This window comes from Polyodon spathula, chromosome 1 (genome assembly GCF_017654505.1).
Source record: "Polyodon spathula isolate WHYD16114869_AA chromosome 1, ASM1765450v1, whole genome shotgun sequence".
Classification (NCBI taxonomy): Eukaryota; Metazoa; Chordata; class Actinopteri; order Acipenseriformes; family Polyodontidae; genus Polyodon; species Polyodon spathula.
In genome coordinates this window covers 32073803-32095713 of record NC_054534.1, presented here as the reverse complement: position 1 = coordinate 32095713, position 21911 = coordinate 32073803, and the positions used below count along the sequence as shown (strand labels likewise).

At 37.0% G+C, this 21911-nt stretch overlaps 1 protein-coding gene across 8 annotated transcripts in view; it reads left to right on the top strand.

Annotated features, from left to right (window-relative positions):
- Positions 1-10316: 10316 nt before the first annotated feature.
- LOC121317318 (protein RUFY3-like) overlaps positions 10317-21911 on the top strand; it is a 27069-nt gene continuing 15474 nt past the window's right edge. For 2 of the 8 annotated variants that reach the window (XM_041253128.1, XM_041253173.1), the window contains exon 1: positions 10318-10752. In XM_041253128.1, coding sequence (XP_041109062.1) covers positions 10473-10752 — 280 coding nt within the window. In that variant the 5' untranslated portion in view covers positions 10318-10472. Of the gene's footprint in view, positions 10753-18420; positions 19033-21911 lie in introns of those variants that run through there. The other 6 variants (XM_041253146.1, XM_041253177.1, XM_041253155.1 and 3 more) reach the window with 4 other exon arrangements.

The following is a 21911-nucleotide window of genomic DNA, read 5'->3' as shown; positions in this document are numbered from 1 at the left end:
CAGTTACTGTAGCAAGTGCAGAAAGGTCAATTTCAAAACTGAAATTGATCAAAAACTACCTCAGAAGTCAGGACTGTCAACCTGGAGCACAGAGAGTGAACGAGCAAGGCGATTAGATGTGAAAGCCTTAATAAAAGCAGTTTGCGCCTGTTTAAAAAAAGAAAGAAAGAAAGAAAAAAGAAACACCATTCCCCAGTGTTAGAGCAGCAAGCAGACACTGATTCTCCAGCTCTTCAGTGGTCAGACAGGACAGACGAGGTGCGGTATTTTGTGTTACGTCACTGCTTGGAAGCTAACATCAATTTTATATTACCAATGATATACTGTCTAAGGAGGACTACTAGTTCAACACCAATGTAATTTAAAAAAACATTGAGACAGTGAGAATCCACATAAGAGGATTTTCCTGGAAATACATGTGAATTCCGGTAATGACATGGTTTATATTATTGCCATGGTAATAAAATGAAATGACATTCTGTGGCAATATTTTACAACAAGTGCATTTGCTCCTAATTAGACATGGCAATATTTCACTGTAAGGACTTTTTAGATACTGGTATGCATTAAAACAAGTTATGTTGTGTCCGAACCCTGTGGGAGGGTTCTTATGAACCAGCATTAGTTACATGGGGTTCATGCCAGGTAAGTTTAGATAGCAAAGAGCATATTTATTGTAGTGAGCTTTGACATTAAAATCATTTACTTCATTTTTTTTAAAAAGAATGGAAGTTTTAAAAGTTAAAATTTCCTAAATAAAGAGCATACATTTTCTTCCCATAATTCAGGTTCAAAGCCATTTCATTTTTTTGTTGGCTGTGGATTCAATATGAACACTTAACTAAAACTGCACATAGCTGTTCACATTCATGTCCTCTCTCTACACAATAACACTAAGCATTCCACATGTATGGATCATGATGCTTACCTTCAGTTGTTGAAACCAAAAAAAGAAGAGCACAAAGAGCAATTCAGGGTGAATAGAAGAGAAATGAAAACAAGAAGCCATCTGTACAGTAGCCCAATGTGAAACTTTCACTTTTGCTTTCCAACAAGCCTATGAAATCAGGTCAGAATAGTTTGAGACATAGGAATTTGTAACCATTTATAAATAACCTTGTGTAAACTCACGTAATATTTTTTTTCTTTTGCTAACTTAAGTGATAAATATCTGAAGCAAATGGAATTGTGTAACCAGACCAAGGTAGACTATTATGAAAGATGTAAACATGAAGTGCTGCGTAAAACAAGCTTATTTAGAGACCTTTGTGATGGCAGGAAGAATGAAATAAGGACTACAGCCTGTCGCCAGAACATAAGTAATTATTGCCTTCTTCTGTATTTTGCAAACTACAATAAAATTTTTATAAACTTAAACCTTATTGTATTTGAGCAAATACTTTGGGTCAATCTACAAAATTTTACATACTTATGTGAGGGGGCTAAAAGAGTGGATACACTGGGACTTGAAAATTCCAGTGCCTGCAGCCTTGAAGATTTGGAAACTTGTTGTCTTTCCAAAAGGTGACTCCACCCATCAATCTCACATGTTACCAGTTTGACCAGTTAAATAGGTCTCTCTGCCCACAAACCCCTGTTGTTTCTTTTTTTGATCCTCCTCCTCCCTGCCTCCACCCTGAAGCGTGCCTTGTGAAGGGGGGAATGTGGCCCAAAGTGCCACTTGTCCTGCCCGCTGGCTGAGCCATTCTTAATCACTGTATTACATTCATGTCAGCTCGGCCAGCATAGAGGCGGCTATCACGCTCCAATGGATAAGGCCATGGGCCAAATTGTAATGTGAATGTATTCTGTGTCTGTCGGGTATCGTGTTCATGTCTGGCATAACTGTTTGCCAATTTTTCATGTGCCATCAAGCATATCTTTCACAAACAATAACTTATTTTTTACTACTAAGTGGATGTCTTCTTTCTGAAAATAATTCCTGTAATTATTTATCTGACAAGCAGTTTTTTTTTTTTTTAATTATATAAAAATATCTGTTTTTGTATTGTATTTTGGGATGTGTGTTGTGTTTGTGCAGGTCTGCAAGGTAGGGAAAGTGCTTCATTGTAAAGAAAAAATAAATAAAAATGTCATTCAGATATCTGAGGAAACATTTCCATTATCCATGGATACATTTTGCCTGTCCTGGAAAAGCTGAAGTTTCCCCTTTGCTGCACTTTCCATAAGATGGAAAAATATTTGCCATACCTGGGTAACTTGCGCTTTCATTAAGCATAGGAAATATTTCTCTTTGCCTGGGTAACTGACCGAAATACAATGAATCTTGGTTGTACATCTTCCTCCCGACCTGTGAGAGCGCTAAGCAGCGAGGACAGAGTTCTTTGGACAGGCTGGCCTGACAGTTCTTTCCCCAGGTCAGGAAGTCGGTCAGTCTGGAAGAAGGCGAGATTCCATTGAAAGAATGTATTGACCCAAAAGGGAAACGATGTAGCAGCTGCAGATTGTAAAGGCAGCTGTATTCGGTTACCAAGGGGTCATGCGTGACAGCATATAAGGGGGACGGAGAATTGTAATCTGTTCCTTGGGTTTTCATAGACGGCTAACACGTTCCGAAGCTGTTGATAAGGGCCAGCATAAAACCCGGAACAGCACTACACTATTGTCACTCATTAAACTGTATCACAAACCATGAGCACTACAGCATGCACCCAGGACTGGCGACCATGTTTGTATATTGTGGGAGAGATACCTGTGTTTATTGTTTGGAACTGCAACCCGTTATTAACCCTGTGCATTACACATTGCTGTGTATTGCCAGGAATCATTGTTTTGGTCACCAGACCTGGATTATAAAAAATAAAGATACCCTTTTCCATACCAGATTACAATCTCTGTCTGTTTTATTCCTGCACTGCAATGAAGAAGTGGATCTCCTTGATATATATTAAAAGTATGTGTACAGTAAGTGTAATAACTTCCTAGAATTAACTGAACAACTCCCATCTATATGTAAGGTAGTGCCAAACACTGAAACCATGGGGGTGTTTTTAGATACAAAAGAGGATTCTGTTCTCAATGAATTGTTGGCTTCACCCTCTTGTAATGTCATGTGTTGCTGACACAAAGCATATTTAAAATGTAATCTGATGTGGTGTTGACGCATGTAACCTTTCTTGTGACCTCAGATTCTGTTTGCAATGGAAATTCAAGCTCCATGCCAAAGGAGTCTCTGCTCTGTGACTCGGTCACTCTCAGTCTATAGGTAGTTAGCGTGTTTATCTCTGTTAAATATGTAGTTAACAGAATGGATGTCTGGTGATCATTTCAATCAATCACATTTATCTTGCTGTATATTATGCCTTTCATGCCATGACATCCCACAGCACTTCACAATAAAAACAAGTATACAATATAAAAAATAGAGATTAATATTAAAACAGTCAAAATAAGTACTTAAAAAACAAACAAACAAAAAAACTTCACAATAAAAACAATCTAAGTAAGCAACGAGACCCGACACAAAGGGCATTACCAGGCAATGAACGTTCTATAAATATAGTCCTCCATAAACAACAATCTTCTCTATAAAATGAGTGTACAAAAAAAAAATCGTTTTTAACTGTATACTTTTATTTGAATAAATACAGAACAAAAGATTGTGAAAAAATGTATTATTATTATTATTATTATTATTACTACTACGACTACTGTTATTATTAGTGCGCAGTTATTAAAAATGTTTCCGTGAAAATAAACTGAGGACAGTTAGGAAAAATAGCAGTAATAATAATAAGTCTTTTCCTTGGTAATTGATTTGAATATTTCCAGATATCGAGCAGTTATTAAAAATGCTTCTCGGAAAGTTGCCTTCTAATTGGATAGCAGAAGCAGCGTGACATTCGGAAGAGCTTGATGAAGATGGCGAGTTAACGTTTCCTGCTGCTGTCAAGAGTGTGTGTCCAGGTTTTACGTTGCTCTTCGTTGACTGTCCATTAATTTTTCAGTTTGTCCGACAGTACTTCTCGCTGTACTACTTACAGTGACTGTAGACCTCTCAGAGGTGCTAATATTTTCTGGGATATTTTGATTTAGCCATTCCTCAAATGCCATCTTATTAAAAAAATTGAAATTTACTTTAAACAACATTTTGTTAATAGCTGATGGAGTTTGTTTGATTTGTTTTTTGAAGCGGTGACAAAGATTCTAAGGGATACATTAGGGTTTATATCCCTCTAGCTCAACCGTATTTAATGAATCAGCATTATGAATTTCGAAAGGGAGAGTATTCCACAACGTGGGTGCATAATGACTCAAGGCTGGTCCACCAAGAGTAAACCATATTTTTTAAAGGTAAAGAAAAAACAAATGTTAACGGTATAATGCTAGCAAGAAAACAAAAACTCACTTGATAGTTTTATAGTGTTCAAATTGTTTTTATTCCTGCAAGAAAATTTCCTTTGCGCTTCTTAGGCAAAACTGAAACAAGGATACAGTAAACGTCATAAGTTGGAGAAAGAGGCCAAGTTAAACAAAACACAATTGGGAGTTCCGTAATGTTAACATTTTAATGTAAATGTACTTGATCATTTCTACTTAATGAGATCCGTTAATGTCATTCATATTTAGTAAAACCTGCCAAGAGTGACCACTCATAGGAGTAAGTAAAAGTGGTGGCTTGTAAGAGGTTGTCTGTCTTGAGGTCAGCTGTAAAATGGATACTTTTAGGATGTACAGAAAGGCTACTATTTTTACTGATGTTTCATGTACAATTTTAAACACATGCTTCAAAAGGCATCCCACTACACTTAGTATTTTTTTTTTTTTTTTTTTTTTTTTTTATTTTATTAACTTTACATATTGTATACAGTACTGTATTTAAAATCTCTTGGTGGGTTTATTAACTTTTATGTTACTCAAGAGGAAATTTGGTTCAGTGCTTATTTTCTAGACTGTGAAGTAATACAATCATTATCAGAAATGTTCTTGATAAAATGAGTCTGGTTTCAGGCAATGGTTTCTGCCTTCTGTCATAACAGGTTTTGGATTTGTGTTTTTCCTACTCCAAACTGTTTGGCAATTGGTACCGGCTTCTAGCTGTAATATTACTAGAAAACATTGCTCCAGGTTAAGAAACACTTTTGGTTAGTTTTTTTATTTCTCTTCCATGTTGACTTCTTTTAGTTTTAACACTAGAACGACCAAGGTGGTCATTTTGACCGTTTTTGGAATTTAAATTTAAATTGCTGTGCGTGTGTTTAAGATACGGAGCTGTGCTTTCATAACTTTTTCTAATTATATGTAGGGATTACCCTGACAAAGAAAGAATCACATCGCTGCAAAAATTAGGGAGATAAAATACTGTCATGCCTATGCCGACCTGGAATGGTCAAATTGACCGCTACATATAACACATATTATTATAACAATGAAATGTTGCAGTGCTATTTGTATTGATCAGCCGGGACTTACCGTCATGTATTGAAGTTTGATTACATCAGTCAGCATTCCTCAAGTGAGCGGTCTTCTGACACTTCAATTGTTTCAATGACGAATCTGACTCTGAAGCAGACTGGGTTCACGAAGATGAATCTTCCAGCAGCAGTAACAGTGAGGAGGATGCCAGCGAAGTGCCTGGACCAAGTGTGCAAAGAGGGCACAGGAGATCCCGTGGGAGAAGAAGCAATCCTGTGGCAGTCCCTGCGAGGATGCCAGCCACTTCACCTGCGTCAGCCCCTGCACCTGATCCAGCCGCTACTTCACCTGAGGCAGCCGCTTCTCCAGCAGTATTGTCAGCACCACCTGGCACTTGACTGTTTGGAACACTATAAATCCTTGTGTTGAAGCTGCAGGTAGAACGGGTGAACATAACATTTTGAGGGAAGTTCCAAGGCCCAGGGCATATGCAAAACACAAAATTGATGACGCCTATTGATTGATATGGATATGCTTCACCACATACAACGTTGCACTGAAGCAGAAGCCCACCAACAACTACAAGATGATTCCTGGTCAATGCCCTTGGAGGAATTAGAAGCTTTCATTGCACTAGTATTTGCCCGTGGAGCATTTGGTGCCAGAAGCCTGGTGCCAAATGCGCAGTCTGTGTGATTTGTGCCAGCACTGTAAACTAGTAAAGGAGGCAAATTCTGTTCAAATGTTTATTTATTCATGTCATTTCGATTATAACATGTCTGTATAAATATATATAAATCCATTTATTAAAAAAAAAATGCTTATTTACATCGTTTCAGTTGTACAGTTTTGTATGCACATGATATACCTGTATATACACAATCTTATTTTCAAATATTTGTTGATTTCATTTTTTATCATTTTTTGAGGTTGCGCTTTATGTAATTGTCACAGGATGGCTTGAGTGGTGACATCAGACCCGGAAGAAGTGCAACAACAAGAAAAAGGTACGGGCTGAAACTGAAGCGCTACGGCTGCGCTCAGTGTTTTATTAAATAATAAAGAAACAGTTTAAACAAAAAACACAATAACTCAATAACTAAAAAAAGGGCTTGTTGGCCAACAAAACAGACACTAACAATTATGGTTTCTTGTGAACAACAAGCTGCCTTGTTGGCAGGCTCTTGGCTCTTGGCTCTTGGCTCTCTCCACATGAGCCCGGAGTGTGTCTCTTTCATCCTGTGGTTGGAGCCTTAATTACCCATTGATCAAACAATGACCTTATTAAGGCTCCAGCCACATTCTCACGACATTGTTTAAGAATATGGAAGTAACCCCATCCTTTACAAATAACAATAAGGCTGGCTTTTCGCCATCTGCACAATGAAATAATTGTCCGTCCGCACACAAATACAATAATAATAATAATAATAATAATAATACATAAATAAAATACACATAAGAGGTGGGCACCACGTCACAGTAATATGTTTGTATATAAACAAATTTCTATTCAAATGTCAGTTTATTTATAATGTTTTGGTTGTGTAGATGCTTTATATGACTTTCCTGAATAAAACTACGACTTATATTCAGTTGTTTGTCCTTTCAGTATAATATTTATGTTGTTTTTAATACGCCGGTCAAATTGACCACTCATGGTTGTTCTAGATATGCCTATAAACGAGGTCGTTCTAGGGTTAAACTGTAACTTACAGTAGTACCATTCGTTTCATCTTCCTTTCGAGTTCAAGTTCCAGTTCCGGTTCCGGTTCATGTTGAGTATGAAGCCATATAATGCAGAAACGGTAACTAGTAATAGAAAAAATATTTTGCTGGAAACTTAAAAAAACACAGACTGATAAGCAGAGATCCGTTTCTTCTGCATGTTTGCTTTTATAGATGAGATTAAGAAAACTGGGTCACTGGTCTCAGATGACTGGTGGTCGCTCTTCACAGTTAAATTGATGGGAAAAACATTCTGTGGCCCCTGCAAGTATTCAGTCGTGACAGGTGGTCTCTCTACAGAGGTGGTCACTAAGGCAGGTTTTACTGTATATATTGTGATCCAGCTCACATGCCAAACCGACAGGGGGGACTCATGGTGGGCTGGAGCGAGGCTGGCAGGACCGAGGAAACAGCACAGGAGGCATCACTGGCAGCTCTGGAACCAGCCTGCCATGATCAGGAGGAGGTAATTGGGCTATAGGCTACAGGTGCTGATAGTTAGGGATGATAATTAAAGTGATTAGAGTAGTCATTGTCTCAGTTGGCCAACACCTGTTGTAACCGATGCAATTAGCAAGTATCTCCTCCAGCCCAGCAACATAAAAAGGCTGAGCAGTCACTACACAAACCGAGGAGAGAAGGACATAGCTGTGCTATTTGTGGTTTTTAATGTTTTTTTGAAAACTACTTCTGTGCAAGATGTTTATGTTTTTTGGGTGTTTTTTTTTGGTGTTCATACCAGGCTAGACCCAAAATAAAAACTCACGGTTCGATCAAAGCTGTCTTCGCCTCTGTGATTGATTTCCACGCTAAAAATGCTGTGCCTGATTTTAGTTAGCCTATAACAGATATATTCTTGAAAAATTCATGAAAAATAACAAGTTTACTGCACTGTGTTTACTTTATTTTTATACAACTTGGAAGGTTTATTTATTTTATTAATTTTTTATTTAAATGCCCTGAAGTAAATTATTTTTTAATCATTTCAACCTTTTGTGGACTTATTCTGTGAACAACCACCTTGATGCTTTTAGGTGATAAATCGTGCTGACCTGAATTTGTACAAACCGTGCTAGACTCTCGACAGTATTCTGTTTAGGAAACAGCATTGTTATGCTCCCTGCTGGCTTACACAGGGATAACAGTCTCCTTGTGAGTTAAACTCTTGACCAGGCTTATTATGCCCCCTGGTTGTTTATAAAAAGCTAGCAGTCTCTTATATGGTTATTTTCTAGAACATTGCTTATATTACAATGTTTCAAATCATATATTGCGTTGTATTGGAAAATATAATAGGAATATTATTGTGCTATTGATAGGTAGAAAAATGGTGCATAAAACCTTCGTCATATAGCACCTTTAAAAAATATATATTTTCAGAACTGTTCTCACTCGTAACCCTTATTTTCATAGTACATTTGCACAGTGCAGTTTACTATACTTTTAGCATTCTTATGCCTTCTGTTTTACATACGTTAACTTGGTTAACCATGTATTTTTTTTACAATGATGTCCCCTATATACCAAGCTTATCTGTGTGTTCACATCATCTTGCTATGGTTACAAGGATGTCCTTTATCACATTTAAAACTCATTACCCCTTTCTTAATCTGATCACACTTTTTCTTTTAATCCGAAGGCTAGGCATTTTTTATTTTCAGTATTTAAAATAATGTAACACGGTAAATCAAATTAATACCTGCAAATTGATTTTTAAAAAGACTATTCCTTTGACAAGAGCCTTGCTTATTACAGTCCTTCGGTGTATGTTATTCCAGCTAGTTTCCTCAATGTGATATTGAGTGATCCAGGAAAACATAATAAATAACATAATAAATTAAAACAGACATGCCTTAGTGTCAATCAACTACACCAACAACGAGACTATAGATTCATAAACAAGTAGATCGTATATATATATATATATATATTATATATGGGAATATATATATATATATATATATATATATATATATATATATATATAATATTACAAGACTTGGGAAATAATGTTCCTTTTGTATATTTTATTTTTTTATATCTGTATTACATCGAGAACCCTTTATTACAAGGAAAGTCATGCATGTGTAATATAACAAACGACATATTATGTATTTATTTACATTACAGCAACCAGCTTCTACTGACTTGAAAAAGTCTGTTGTATTACATATATTGGATGTGTAGTTGGTTCACTTGGAAGGGGGCTGAGTAGTTCTTTATATTAACAAAATACCATACAACTTTTTCTTAAAAATGTGTCAAAATTTCAGGAATGCATTTGATTGTACCACAGATAATCTTTAGGGTTATAAGGTATTAGTTGTACATTGTCTTTAACTTTTTTTTTGAGAGAGAGAGAGAGAGAGAGAGAGAGAGAGAGAGAGAGAGAGAGAGAGAGAGAGAGAGAGAGAATGTAAGTGCTTAACAAAAGAGGCGAGCGCTGAAGCTAGAGACCTTGTATCTATTTCTGGTGCAGAGAAAAACTTATGTCCCCTTTGATAAGCCTGAAAACATCAGCTTGTTTTGTTTATTTTATGTCTCCTTACAATAAGCCTGCACAGGCGCGTTTCACTTCATCTTCTTGTCATGAAGGTGACTTCCTGCCCTCAGTGAATCAAACATTCTACAACCTTTTCACTGCAAATACAGCTAAGCCACAATTTTTTTTTCAAATACCTCGGTGGAAACACTGTTTTTTCAGTTAACATTTCAGATCCATGGGCTAGGTAATCTACTTTACTTTCGTAGGTTCTCTTGGTTGAATTTAAATATCCCAGTTTAAGGGACATTCAGTGTGAAAGTAATTTTAATTTAAAAGGAAAATTAGAAAGATGGACACTGTTTTGATTATACTGTGATTGTTCAGATGTAATTTAACATATTGCATATGATTCATTCCCAAAAAGACAATTACCTACTGTGTATATCACTTTCTTTCATTTGATTTGAAGCCCTGGAAAAATAGGTGATTCTTGTTAGTTGTCGTACACTAATTCAAGATGTTTGTTAACAGTTAAGTAGTAATACCAAACAACATAAATACTTAACCATATTCTTACAACGTTTTAATCAGGAAAAGGGTCAATATGGAGCTGAACAGTTCGGCATGCACTGACTTGTTTTACTGCGCCTTTAAATAGAGCTGGAGCACCAATTGAACTCACTGTCGCAGGTAATCCAAGGATTTACGTCATAGGTCTCAAGTTCAGTTTTAAATAAAATCATGTAAAAGTGAAAATGGTTTGTCATTTGTAACATAATAAGTAGCATATGACTTCTAAGTAACTTCCCGCGATTTATTTTGGGGACAGTTGCATTTCATTCAGTTTAGACAAGGAGTCACATGAGAAGCAGCTGCCTGAAAGATGGCGGAGCGGCGAATAGCAACACCAGGAAGCGTTCAAGTTTCTGAAAGTTTAACGTCAGACCATACTACGGACATAGACAGACCCACACAGAAAGGAATAAATGGGTACTTTTCTAGCGGTGGAAACGACTGCTTGACTCCTACTTCGGTCATCTATTTTAATGAAACATCTTTGGAGAAAGTGACTGCTGACTCTGGAAGAAGTGCCCAATTTTGTAGCGAAGACTTGCCACTTCCCTGTTTACAGCAATATGCTATTTCAAAAGTCAAGAATAAAAGTAAGCATTTTCATTTTATTTTAACTGTCTTACTCAACTTTGTGTTTACGTTTGGAAAGCTTGCTTTTGCTTTATTTACTCGCTGTCTGAATCTTGCTTTCAGAGACAGAAAGCCACTGTAAACTTTGTTTACATGTTGCAGTTTATTTTTTAGCGCTTAAAATGTTGTCAATGGCATAGCCCTTACACAAAGCTCGTATATGTAGGTATGCCTGTAGTGTACTGTATGTAGCCTTCTTTAAACATGTAAATACGTACTCTCATTAGCGGAATGAACAGAACAGAGAAACTACTGGATGATCATAAAGGAATCCTATTTTACTATGCATTACTGAACACAAAAATGGAGCAGAGAACTTTTAAATGTGGTCTGTTCTCATGGCGTAAAACAGGTACTGTATTGTTTTCCCAAACTTACCAGTTCGTCTAGTACTAGGTTTGTAAACACAACAAAAGAACTTGTTGTGCTTGAATGTATTTCCATGACTTAAACAATGAGTTTGTCATGATGGGACCTTTCCGACTACGGGTAGTTTTTAGCGGTCAATGTAGTATGTTATGTAGGGTCAAATGAGACTGAGAATTGGGACTTTGTGTTCTGTACCGAATTTAAGTGACGGGGGTTGTGTGTGTGCCTGTGCGCGTGATTATCACTGTTATTTTATTACTGTATGTGTATGACGTGCTGTGGGAGGTGAAAGTAACAAAAATGAAATAATGAATGAAAATTCATTAAACGTTAAATTTAAACAAGTGTAGAATATTGAATTTTAGTATCAAGTAAATACTAGCATTACATATTAGTCATGTATCAAATGTTATTATTTAACATAAAATAATAAATTCAAGATTGAATATTAAATGCAAGTATTGAATGTTAAATACTACCATCAAATGTTTAAAACTAGCATCAAATATTCAATATGAGCTTTATCGATTCAATGTGCCTTTTATCCATTCGATGTGCTTTTTATCCATTCGATGCTTGCACTTGCAAACTGTCAATAGATCCTATCCATATCAGGGAGATCGGTGTTCCTCCTTGTAACCTGTTCAGCCAATGAGAGGCTTTGATTTTCAAAGTGAAATATGGTAGCTGTCTTGTGCGCCTGTAGAAAATAAAAACGGTGTTGCTGTTTTACCTGTTTTGTATGTAAACCTGTATCTCCTGGGGCATGCGTAAAATGAGATCGTCCCACAGGCACATCTAACTTTTCTTTTACTCATGTCTGAGGTCATATATACAGTACACACAAGATTTTGGTATTTACAGTGAGAAACAAAGGGGATACTAAATTAGACGGCTGACAATATTGTAGCGATCTCGGTTCCCGCAGGCAGGCGCTCACTAAGGGAGAGGCAATCAACACACAGGCGGAGGGCGGGCGCGGGACCTATCACACTAAAGCATAGCGACGATACCGCTTTGCAAGGAGCGTATATCGGGCTTATGTCTTTGTATGTGATTACGTTACCTACCAGCACGGCTGCTGCCTTCTCCCGTACACGCTACAATATCTTAGGCTATATTATTTGGCACCCCCTATGTTTCTCAATACAAATACACCCAAATATTATAAATCAAACCATTTGTGTTTTATAATGGGGCACAGATAGACATAATGTGCAAGTTTGACATTTCTAGGAACCCCATTGCCTGAAATGCACAGGGGATACCAAATAGTACAGCCTCAGACTAAGATATTGTCAGCTGTCTAATTTGGTATCCCCTGTGTTTCTCACTATAAATACCAATCTTGTATGTGTACTGTATATAAAAGAAATACATAGAAATCAGTAAACAATAACGCTATATGTAATACATTATGCATTTTTAATATAATTTACATGACTGTTTATTCCAGACATAACAGCACAAGCCACAGAGTAACAACATCATGATCATTTGCTTTCAACTTTCAAGTTTTGAAATCCAAAAAAAATATAAAAAATAGGCTGCTTTGAAATTGGCACAATCGTTTATAAACAGGTAGGTCAGTTAATACAGTAAGCATTAATTATTTAAAGATTGTTTGTTTTAACTGCACATGTCAGACATTTTTAATGAAAACAAACTATAACTGGTTATACACATCACAAAGAAATCGTGCTGTCCTGTCAAAAATTAGTAAATGATTGCAAAATGCAGCCCACAACTGCTGCCTGTGAATGTCACGCGTATTTTACCTCAGACATGAGCAAAAGAAAAATTAGACGTGCCTGTTGGGCGATCTCATTTTACGCATGCGCAGTGCGCCAGGGGGTACAGATTTTTGAGGGGGTACTGAATTGGCTACAACACCTGTTAGCTCTCTGTGTAACTCAGAAATTACTTATAAAAACTGTTGTAAAAAAGACGTAAGGGTTAATAACTGTTTAATAGGCAACTTTTTACATACAAAACGGGTAAAGCAACAAGATCCCTTTAAATTTCTACAGACGCACAAGACAGCTACCATATTTCAGTTTGAAAATCAAAGCCTTTCATTGGCTGAACAGGTCCGCAGGTAACAAGGAGGAACACAGATCTCCCCAATATGAAAAGGGTTGGAATTAACATTCGATGGTAGTATTTGACATTCAATGGTAGTATTTAACATTCAATCTTGAATTTATTATTTAATGCTAAAATTCAGTATTCGATACTTGCTTAAATTTAACGTTTAATGAATTGTCATTCGTTATTTAATTTTTATTACTTTCCCTCCCATAACCTGCAGCCTGTTGTCTATGCCTGCCCTTGCTGTGTGTGCACCGCCCCCAGTGTAACTGGTCAAAAGTTATGCAAATCACCTGCTGTAGCCCGACCAATGAGCAGTGAGGATAAGCTTATGTTAAGCGTAGCCTGCACACTGGACGTTGTTGTTGTTGGTGCTGGGGCTGTAAAAGATTAAGTCAATTTTCCGAAAGAGCAAATATTAAACGTCTCTTTTTAGAGCCAAGAAATATCCCGGTAGTGTCTTCATTTACACCGCTAACTACGCTATACGCTTGCGCTACAGTATCAGTAAGCTGTGTTGCAGATTTGACGAGTAACAAATATTCTGGTCATACTTTAAATGACTGATAGATATACTGTACTAATGCTATACACCATTTAATAATGTTGCTCTAAAACATTCATAAGAACATAAGAACATAAGAAAGTTTACAAACGAGAGGAGGCCATTCGGCCCATCTTGCTTGTTTGGTTGTTAGTAGCTTATTGATCCCAAAATCTCATCAAGCAGCTTCTTGAAGGATCCCAGGGTGTCAGCTTCAACAACATTACTGGGGAGTTGATTCCAGACCCTCACAATTCTCTGTGTAAAAAAGTGCCTCCTATTTTCTGTTCTGAATGCCCCTTTATCTAAACTCCATTTGTGACCCCTGGTCCTTGTTTCTTTTTTCAGGCTGAAAAAGTCCCTTGGGTCGACACTGTCAATACCTTTTAGAATTTTGAATGCTTGAATTAGGTCGCCACGTAGTCTTCTTTGTTCAAGACTGAACAGATTCAATTCTTTTAGCCTGGCTGCATATGACATGCCTTTTAAGCCCGGAATAATTCTGGTCGCTCTTCTTTGCACTCTTTCTAGAGCAGCAATATCTTTTTTATAGCGAGGTGACCAGAACTGAACACAATATTCAAGATGAGGTCTTACTAGTGCATTGTACAGTTTTAACATTACTTCCCTTGATTTAAATTCAACACTTTTCACAATGTATCTGAGCATCTTGTTAGCCTTTTTTATAGCTTCCCCACATTGTCTAGATGAAGACATTTCTGAGTCATTTCTGGGTCCTTTTCATAGTCTTTTTCATAGATTCCTTCTCCAATTTCAATATCTCCCATATGATATTTATAATGTACATTTTTATTTCCTGCGTGCAGTACCTTACACTTTTCTCTATTAAATGTCATTTGCCATGTGTCTGCCCAGTTCTGAATCTTGTCTAGATCATTTTGAATGACCTTTGCTGCTGCAACAGTGTTTGCCACTCCTCCTACTTTTGTGTCGTCTGCAAATTTAACAAGTTTGCTTACTATACCAGAATCTAAATCATTAATGTAGATTAGGAATAGCAGAGGACCTAATACTGATCCCTGTGGTACACCACTGGTTACCACACTCCATTCTGAGGTTTTTCCTCTAATCAGTACTTTCTGTTTTCTACATGTTAACCACTCCCTAATCCATGTACATGTGTTTCCTTGAATCCCAACTGCGTTCAGTTTGAGAATTAATCTTTTGTGCGGGACTTTGTCAAAAGCTTTCTGGAAATCTAAATAAACCATGTCATATGCTTTGCAATTATCCATTATCGATGTTGCATCCTCAAAAAAATCAAGCAAGTTAGTTAGACACGATCTCCCTTTCCTAAAACCATGTTGACTGTCTCCCAGTACCCTGTTACCATATAGGTAATTTTCCATTTTGGATCTTATTATAGTTTCCATAAGTTTGCATATAATAGAAGTCAGGCTTACTGGTCTGTAGTTACCTGGTTCAGTTTTGTTTCCCTTTTTGTGGATCGGTATTACGTTTGCAATTTTCCAGTCTGTCGGTACCACCCCTGTGTCAAGAGACTGCTGCATGATCTTGGTTAGCGGTTTGTAAATTACTTCTTTCATTTCTTTGAGTACTACTGGGAGGATCTCATCCGGCCCAGGGGATTTGTTTATTTTAAGAGCTCCTAGTCCCTTTAACACTTCTGCCTCAGTTATGCTAAAGTTATTTAAAACTGGATAGGAACTGGATGACATGTGGGGCATGTTGTCAGTATCTTCCTTTGTAAAAACTTGTGAAAAGTAATCATTTAACATATTTGCTATTTTTTTTTTTCTTCCTCTACGATTTTGCCATTTGTATCTCTTAAACATTTAATCTCCTCTTTGAATGTTCTCTTGCTGTTGTAATATTGGAAAAACATTTTGGAATTGGTTTTAGCTCCCTTAGCAATGTTCATTTCTATTTCTCTCTTGGCCTTTCTAACTTCCTTTTTGACTTGCGTTTGCAGTTCTGTGTACTCTTTCTGCGTACTTTCTTTTTGGTCCTTTTTTAATGCTCTGTAAAGTGCCTTTTTTCACTGAATATTTTTTTTAATTGATCTATTAAACCATTTTGGCAATTTAGTTTTACATTTAGATTTGTCTACTTTAGGGATATAATTGTTTTGTGCCTCTAGTACTACATTTTTGAAGAACAACCATCCTTCTTCTGTGGGTGTTTTCTCTATTTTACTCCAATCTACTTCTGTTAGTCTCTGTTTCATACCTTCATAGTTTGCTTTTCTAAAATTGTAAACCTTAGCTTTAGTCATTACTTTTGGGGATTTAAAAAACACTTCAAATGAGACCATGTTGTGGTCTGAGTTTGCCAGTGGTTCTCTGACCTCTGTTTTAGTTATTCTATCTTCGTTATTTGAAAAGACTAAATCAAGGCATGCCTCCCCTCTAGTCGGTGCCTTCACAAATTGTGTTAGGAAGCAGTCATTTGTCATTTCCACCATTTCTATTTCATCCTTCGTGCTACCCACCGGGTTTTCCCATTTTATTTGGGGGAAGTTGAAATCCCCCATTAGTATGGCTTCTCCTTTGCTACACACATTTCTAATGTCATTGTATAACAGATTATTGTGCTCACCGTCTGAATCTGGCGGTCTATAGCATGCTCCTATTATTATGCCTTTTGAATTTTTGTCCGTTATTCTGACCCATATTGATTCGGTTTTATTTTCTTTGTCCAGGTTTAACACCTGGGCTTCAAGACTGTTTCTTATGTATAGCGCTACCCCTCCTCCTCTTCTGTCCTGCCTGTCTTTCCTATACAGTGTATACCCACAAATATTAAATTCGTCCCCATCACTCTCAGACAACCACGTTTCTGTAACACCTATCACATCATAGTTACCTGTTAGTGCAGTAGCTTCAAGTTCTAGAATTTTGTTTCTGATACTTCTAGCATTTAGATAAATACATTTAATGTTTGTCTTACCTGAGTTGTTGTTCTTGTTTTGATGCGGTCTCCCTTCTGTTTTTTTGTTGATTTCTCCCCCCTTCCTTTCTAGTTTAAATGCTTCCGAACCTGCTCGAGGATCTTTTCTCCGAGTAGACTAGTTCCCTTGTTATTTAAATGCAGTCCATCCCGTCTATACAGATAGTCCTCGTTGTAGAATGTGGTCCAATGATCAAGATAGGTGAAGCCTTCCTGTGTGCACCACGTCTTCAGCCATGCGTTTTGATTAATTATTTCCAGCTGTCCATATGGTCCTTTGCAAGGTGCGGGTAGTATACCAGAAAATACCACAGTTTTGGTTTTCTCTTTTAATTTCCTTCCTAGCTCTCTGAATTTGTTTTGCAGGGATTTTGGTCTGTCTCTTCCAATGTTGTTTGTACCAATGTGGACGACTACTACCGGGTCGTCTCCTGTTCGTTCCAGGAGCCTGGATTCACAGCCATGATGTAGGTTACTTGGGATGGGCTTTTAATTGCTAGTTTAAACCCATATAGACCCACTGTTCATTAAATGTCTTGCTATCCCCAAAAAGGATAACATCAATTAAGCAGGAATAAAACAGTTGTTTACCACAGTAAAATGTGTTACTTGTGATTTACTTCACATTGAATCTAGAAACCATGTCCGCTCTAGAAAGGAAAGGGAGCAGACCGTATAAACATGGAGATTCTATGCTGTCCGTTATAAAACTGCAAAAATAAAAATACTTTTAAATTGTAAGGATATCTTGTTTTTTTCTCCAACCATACGGTGATGGTTGATAGTATTCTTAAAACTTAGTGGGTTTAGAAAATTGGTTAATTGTATGCTTGTCACCAATGATACAAATAAAACTAAGTGAAGATATAGATTTGTGTGGTGAAACAGAGCGTTTGAAATTTATAGTACCTTAGCTTGTAACTTGTTAATTAGTATGCATCTTAACTAAGCTTAACTGTAAATTTATATGCCTAGTTTTGTACACCCCAGTATTCGGGTTATAGCAACATCACTATGAAATACTTGGTATTGATTGTCATTGTAACAAGAACATTCACATTAATAATTGTGTTCACATTAAATCAGTGCTTTAAAATATTTCTGATTATACATTATTTAGTAACAGGTTATTAACTCCTGTGTGCTTCAAAAACACTAAACCCGAGTTCCCTATCTACAGCACTTCTGCAGAGCTACCCTCTTAATTCAACAACACTTTCTACAGTTCTATTCTATAGCTCAGCCCTGAATCTTTCTTTTAATTGGTCTGACAGCAAGGTAAAAAAATGTTTTTGAAATTCATACTTTTACAGATCACACAAGTTCTTGGGATGATATTATCAGACCCCAAGAGGACCTATTTCTATGCTTGGGGCATTGAGATTATGCCTGTGTAGTAGAAGAAAAGCATGGTAGAGCCTGATTTTTGATCATTTATAAGCAACACCTACTTTATTCAGGAAAACATGTTCTTTTTAGGAAGGAAATGCTGAACGATATAGTTTTATATGCTTTCAATTGAATACAGTGTGAGTAGGGATGGTTGAGCTTTAGAGAAAGATATCAGAGCTTTCCCAGCATCAGCAGCATCAGCATCAGCGAAGCATCTTGGGAATTGTTTATGCTTAGCCCATCTGCTCATGTGATTCTGTATCTTTAATACAGCTCAGTAGCCGGCCATTTTGGTCTACACCCAGTATACTGCGCACAGCCAATCCAATTAGCATGATCCAGGCTGACCACGAGAGAGGAAGGTTGAGATTTCAGCAGCACTAGACTCTACTAGCATTAGTAATTCCTAGGACTGTGCTGCAGAGTAGCAGGTGTTCAGTGAAAGCAAGGCAGCCTTTGTTGTTGTGGCATCCGAGCCTTTTTCTCCTTTACTCATCAGTGGGAAGGAAACGGGGGGTACTGTAGAGGGAGTGTGTGATAGTGAAGGGGAGAGAAAAAGAACAGCATCATTGTATTCTTGCTGCATTGCTGCAGTACAGTACAGCAGGCTGTTGAGGTGTTTTTTGGCATACAAGGCTGTGTAGCTGCATTTCGCTGCATTTCTGTCCCTTTTTTTTGGGCCGTCGGATCGAGCCCTTTTTTCTGTGTTGTTGTTTTTGTAGCAGCTGAGTCATCATGTCTGATCAGACCCCTCAGAGCGATGCCCCTACCCCCACCACAGACAAGATCACACAGGCTGCCAGGGAGACCATTTACCTTTGCAACTTTCGGGTCTCCGTGGATGGAGAATGGCTTTGCCTAAGAGAACTGAACGACATTTCCCTAACTCCAGACCCAGAGCCAGTTCACGAAGGTATGTTATCCAGGACATGCTGTTTAGGGGAGCACATGTTTTTGATGCAGAAGTAAGACAGTTGGAGTGAGTAGATATGTGCCTGTGACCTGTGTTTAGTATTAACTAAGTTCGCAATTCAGTTTATTTTTTATATTATAAAAGTAACATGCTGCGTTAAAGTATAGGCTATGGCTTTGTAGAATGATGCAATACCACTGTGTCGGTAGGCATAAAATTGTGTAATTGTGCATAATTTAAAAGGTGTGGCAGTTTGCCAACAAATTAAGAGACCATCTGCAAATGTATGCTTGAAAGAGACAAATGATATTCCTATTTCTTCAGTTTGTGTGCAACCTTCAACAAGGCTGCAACCTATCAGTTGTCTCTGAAAGCATTACATTGCTGATATTGATATATTACAAAGATACAGCACTAGACAATCAATTTTTTTTTTTAGCAAATACTGTAGTACTGTTGCACATTGTAACGGTTATTTTGTTGAACAGCATCATTGACAAAGTCACATTGCCTGTAACTTTTCATAAAAAGGGGATAATTGCTTTCTTAGGGGACATTAAATCTGGAAAGTGATATGTGTAACCCTGCAATAGAGGAGGTCATCACGTTGTACAGTTTAATACTTCTGTTAAGATACTGTAGTTGGAAGAATAGAAAATACAAACGGGATTGTTTATGGTGACCTTTTTATTGAGGCCTGTTTAGTATTTTGACTGTTCTCGAATACTTCTGTGTAAAGCTGTATAGCCTCTGTGCACTATTTCTACATCAGAAGCATTATATATTAAACATATTGCATAATATTTTGTTATAAAACCTGTTTTTATACAAAAGTATGGTGCCCTTTTGGCTGTTGGTAGCATCCCTGTCAGAGAAATGTGTTCTTCTGAGACTAGGATGGGTTTGCATTCCCTGGAGTAATTTACACAACAAGCATATTTGTTGAGATTGTGTTTGGAGGAGGGGGAAACAGGCAATGAGAACATAGGAGGCATTCATGTCTTCAATTCATAGAATGGCTAATACTAGTTAATGTTATCAGTGTAATGTAGCCCCTAATACTTTCCATGGCCTTGCCCCTTATCAAATTGAAAGTTTCCCACACTAAAATCATATTAGTGGGCTATAAGTTATGTTTTAAAGTGATTCCATTGTTCACTCATGATATATAATGTATGAAGAGAATGACTGGGCATATATTGTACTCTATTTACTGATTGCATGCATTTGGATTATTACCCTAGAGGCCAGCAGAGAAACACTCCTGGCCAGATGGGTTGCAGTTCACTGGCCCGCTAAACCACTGTATGATGGTTTTTAACATTTATTATAATAGCAAAAATGTTTTTGTTATTCTTTCTTAAAGATTTTCAATAAAGGTGATATTCAGTGTATTACAACATCTTGAAATGTAGTTAGTTATTTAAAAAGACTGGCTCTAATGACCTTTGCTGGTATAATAAAAACATCTTTTGGGGGGAAAAAAAACTGAAAGAAGGCTTATAAAATTTCAGTAGTTAAATACAATCCTCCATTATGTAGTGTTTATTTTTTTAAGTTAAAATATGAGTGGTATATACTACTATAAATAATTGCTGGTAGTTTCTTGTCTTAATGTTTTGTAAGATGTATCGCCCAGCCAGTCACAGCTCTGCACCTAATTAGGTTGTTGTTGCATCCATTGTGGTAAATCAGATTTTCTGTTTTCAATTGAGCCTTTAATACAGTAGCTCATTCACAAGAGGAATTAAGAGGGTGGGGGTTGTTTCAGAAAAAAAGGGTTCATGAAAATTGTAACACCCAAGGGCATCACATTTGATTGACGGACCAAACGTTACAGAATCTTCCTGTGAAATGAGCCAAGTATGGGGAGGAGACACATGCATTAAACAAAACCTAATCTCTCTGTGTGGCACTCTTTTACGTTCTCCGCAAATTAATCCTTGATCAGGAGAAAGAAGTCTTGTATTATTGCTCGGATGGTGCTTATGAATTTCATTTTCTACTTTGACCCCATTGTATCTTCGCTTTCATGCCTAATAAACTCCTACTTGCATAAGGTATAAATTTAGTTCTTTAAAATGTTTCTCAATAAGATTTTTGAGTAATTTTCATTTTGACTCTTGATTCTTCCTCCCGACAACCAAATAATAATTATTACACAAGCATGTGTGATTAACTCGCATGAATCATGGAACCTGTCAACTGGAAATCTTGACTGTGTGTCAGGTACTTTTAAACTCGCTACTGAAGTGTGCAATAAACAGAAACAATACAAATAAGTTACATTTAGCAGAGACCTCTTATTTGACAGGTGTTTGCCTTCCATTTAAAAAGAAATGCAGTGTTGTCTTCATATTTCTATTCAAGGAACTATGAAATACTACTTCTACAGAAATGCGGCCAATTCCACAGCTTGAATGGTTTGATTATTTTTATCCTCATTACCAGTAATACTTACCTTATTTATGTGGGTGTAAATTCAGAAAACCTTGACCGTCTTTATGAATAGGTTTTATTTGCAAAGTAAACTTTCGTCATCTTTAATATTCCGCTGCTACAGAGTTTTTTGCAAAGAAAATAGGTAGTAAAAGAGGCTTTTGCCAAACCGTAGGTGTCATAATCAATGTAATGCATTAACAGCTGTTACCTCATATTTCAATGTTTGAAAAACAAACTTGAACACATTTATTGGTGATACAGTCTAACATAATATCTTTGTTATTCTGACTCATTTACTAGGTACTTCAGGGCGGGCTACAAAGTAGCTAGTATCAGCAAAACAGCTAGGTGCTGAGTGAACTCTTAGTTAGTGACCCGTGTGTTCAATATTTTTTCAAAGCCGGTTGATTGATTGTTGCAGGTTAGTATGGTTAGCT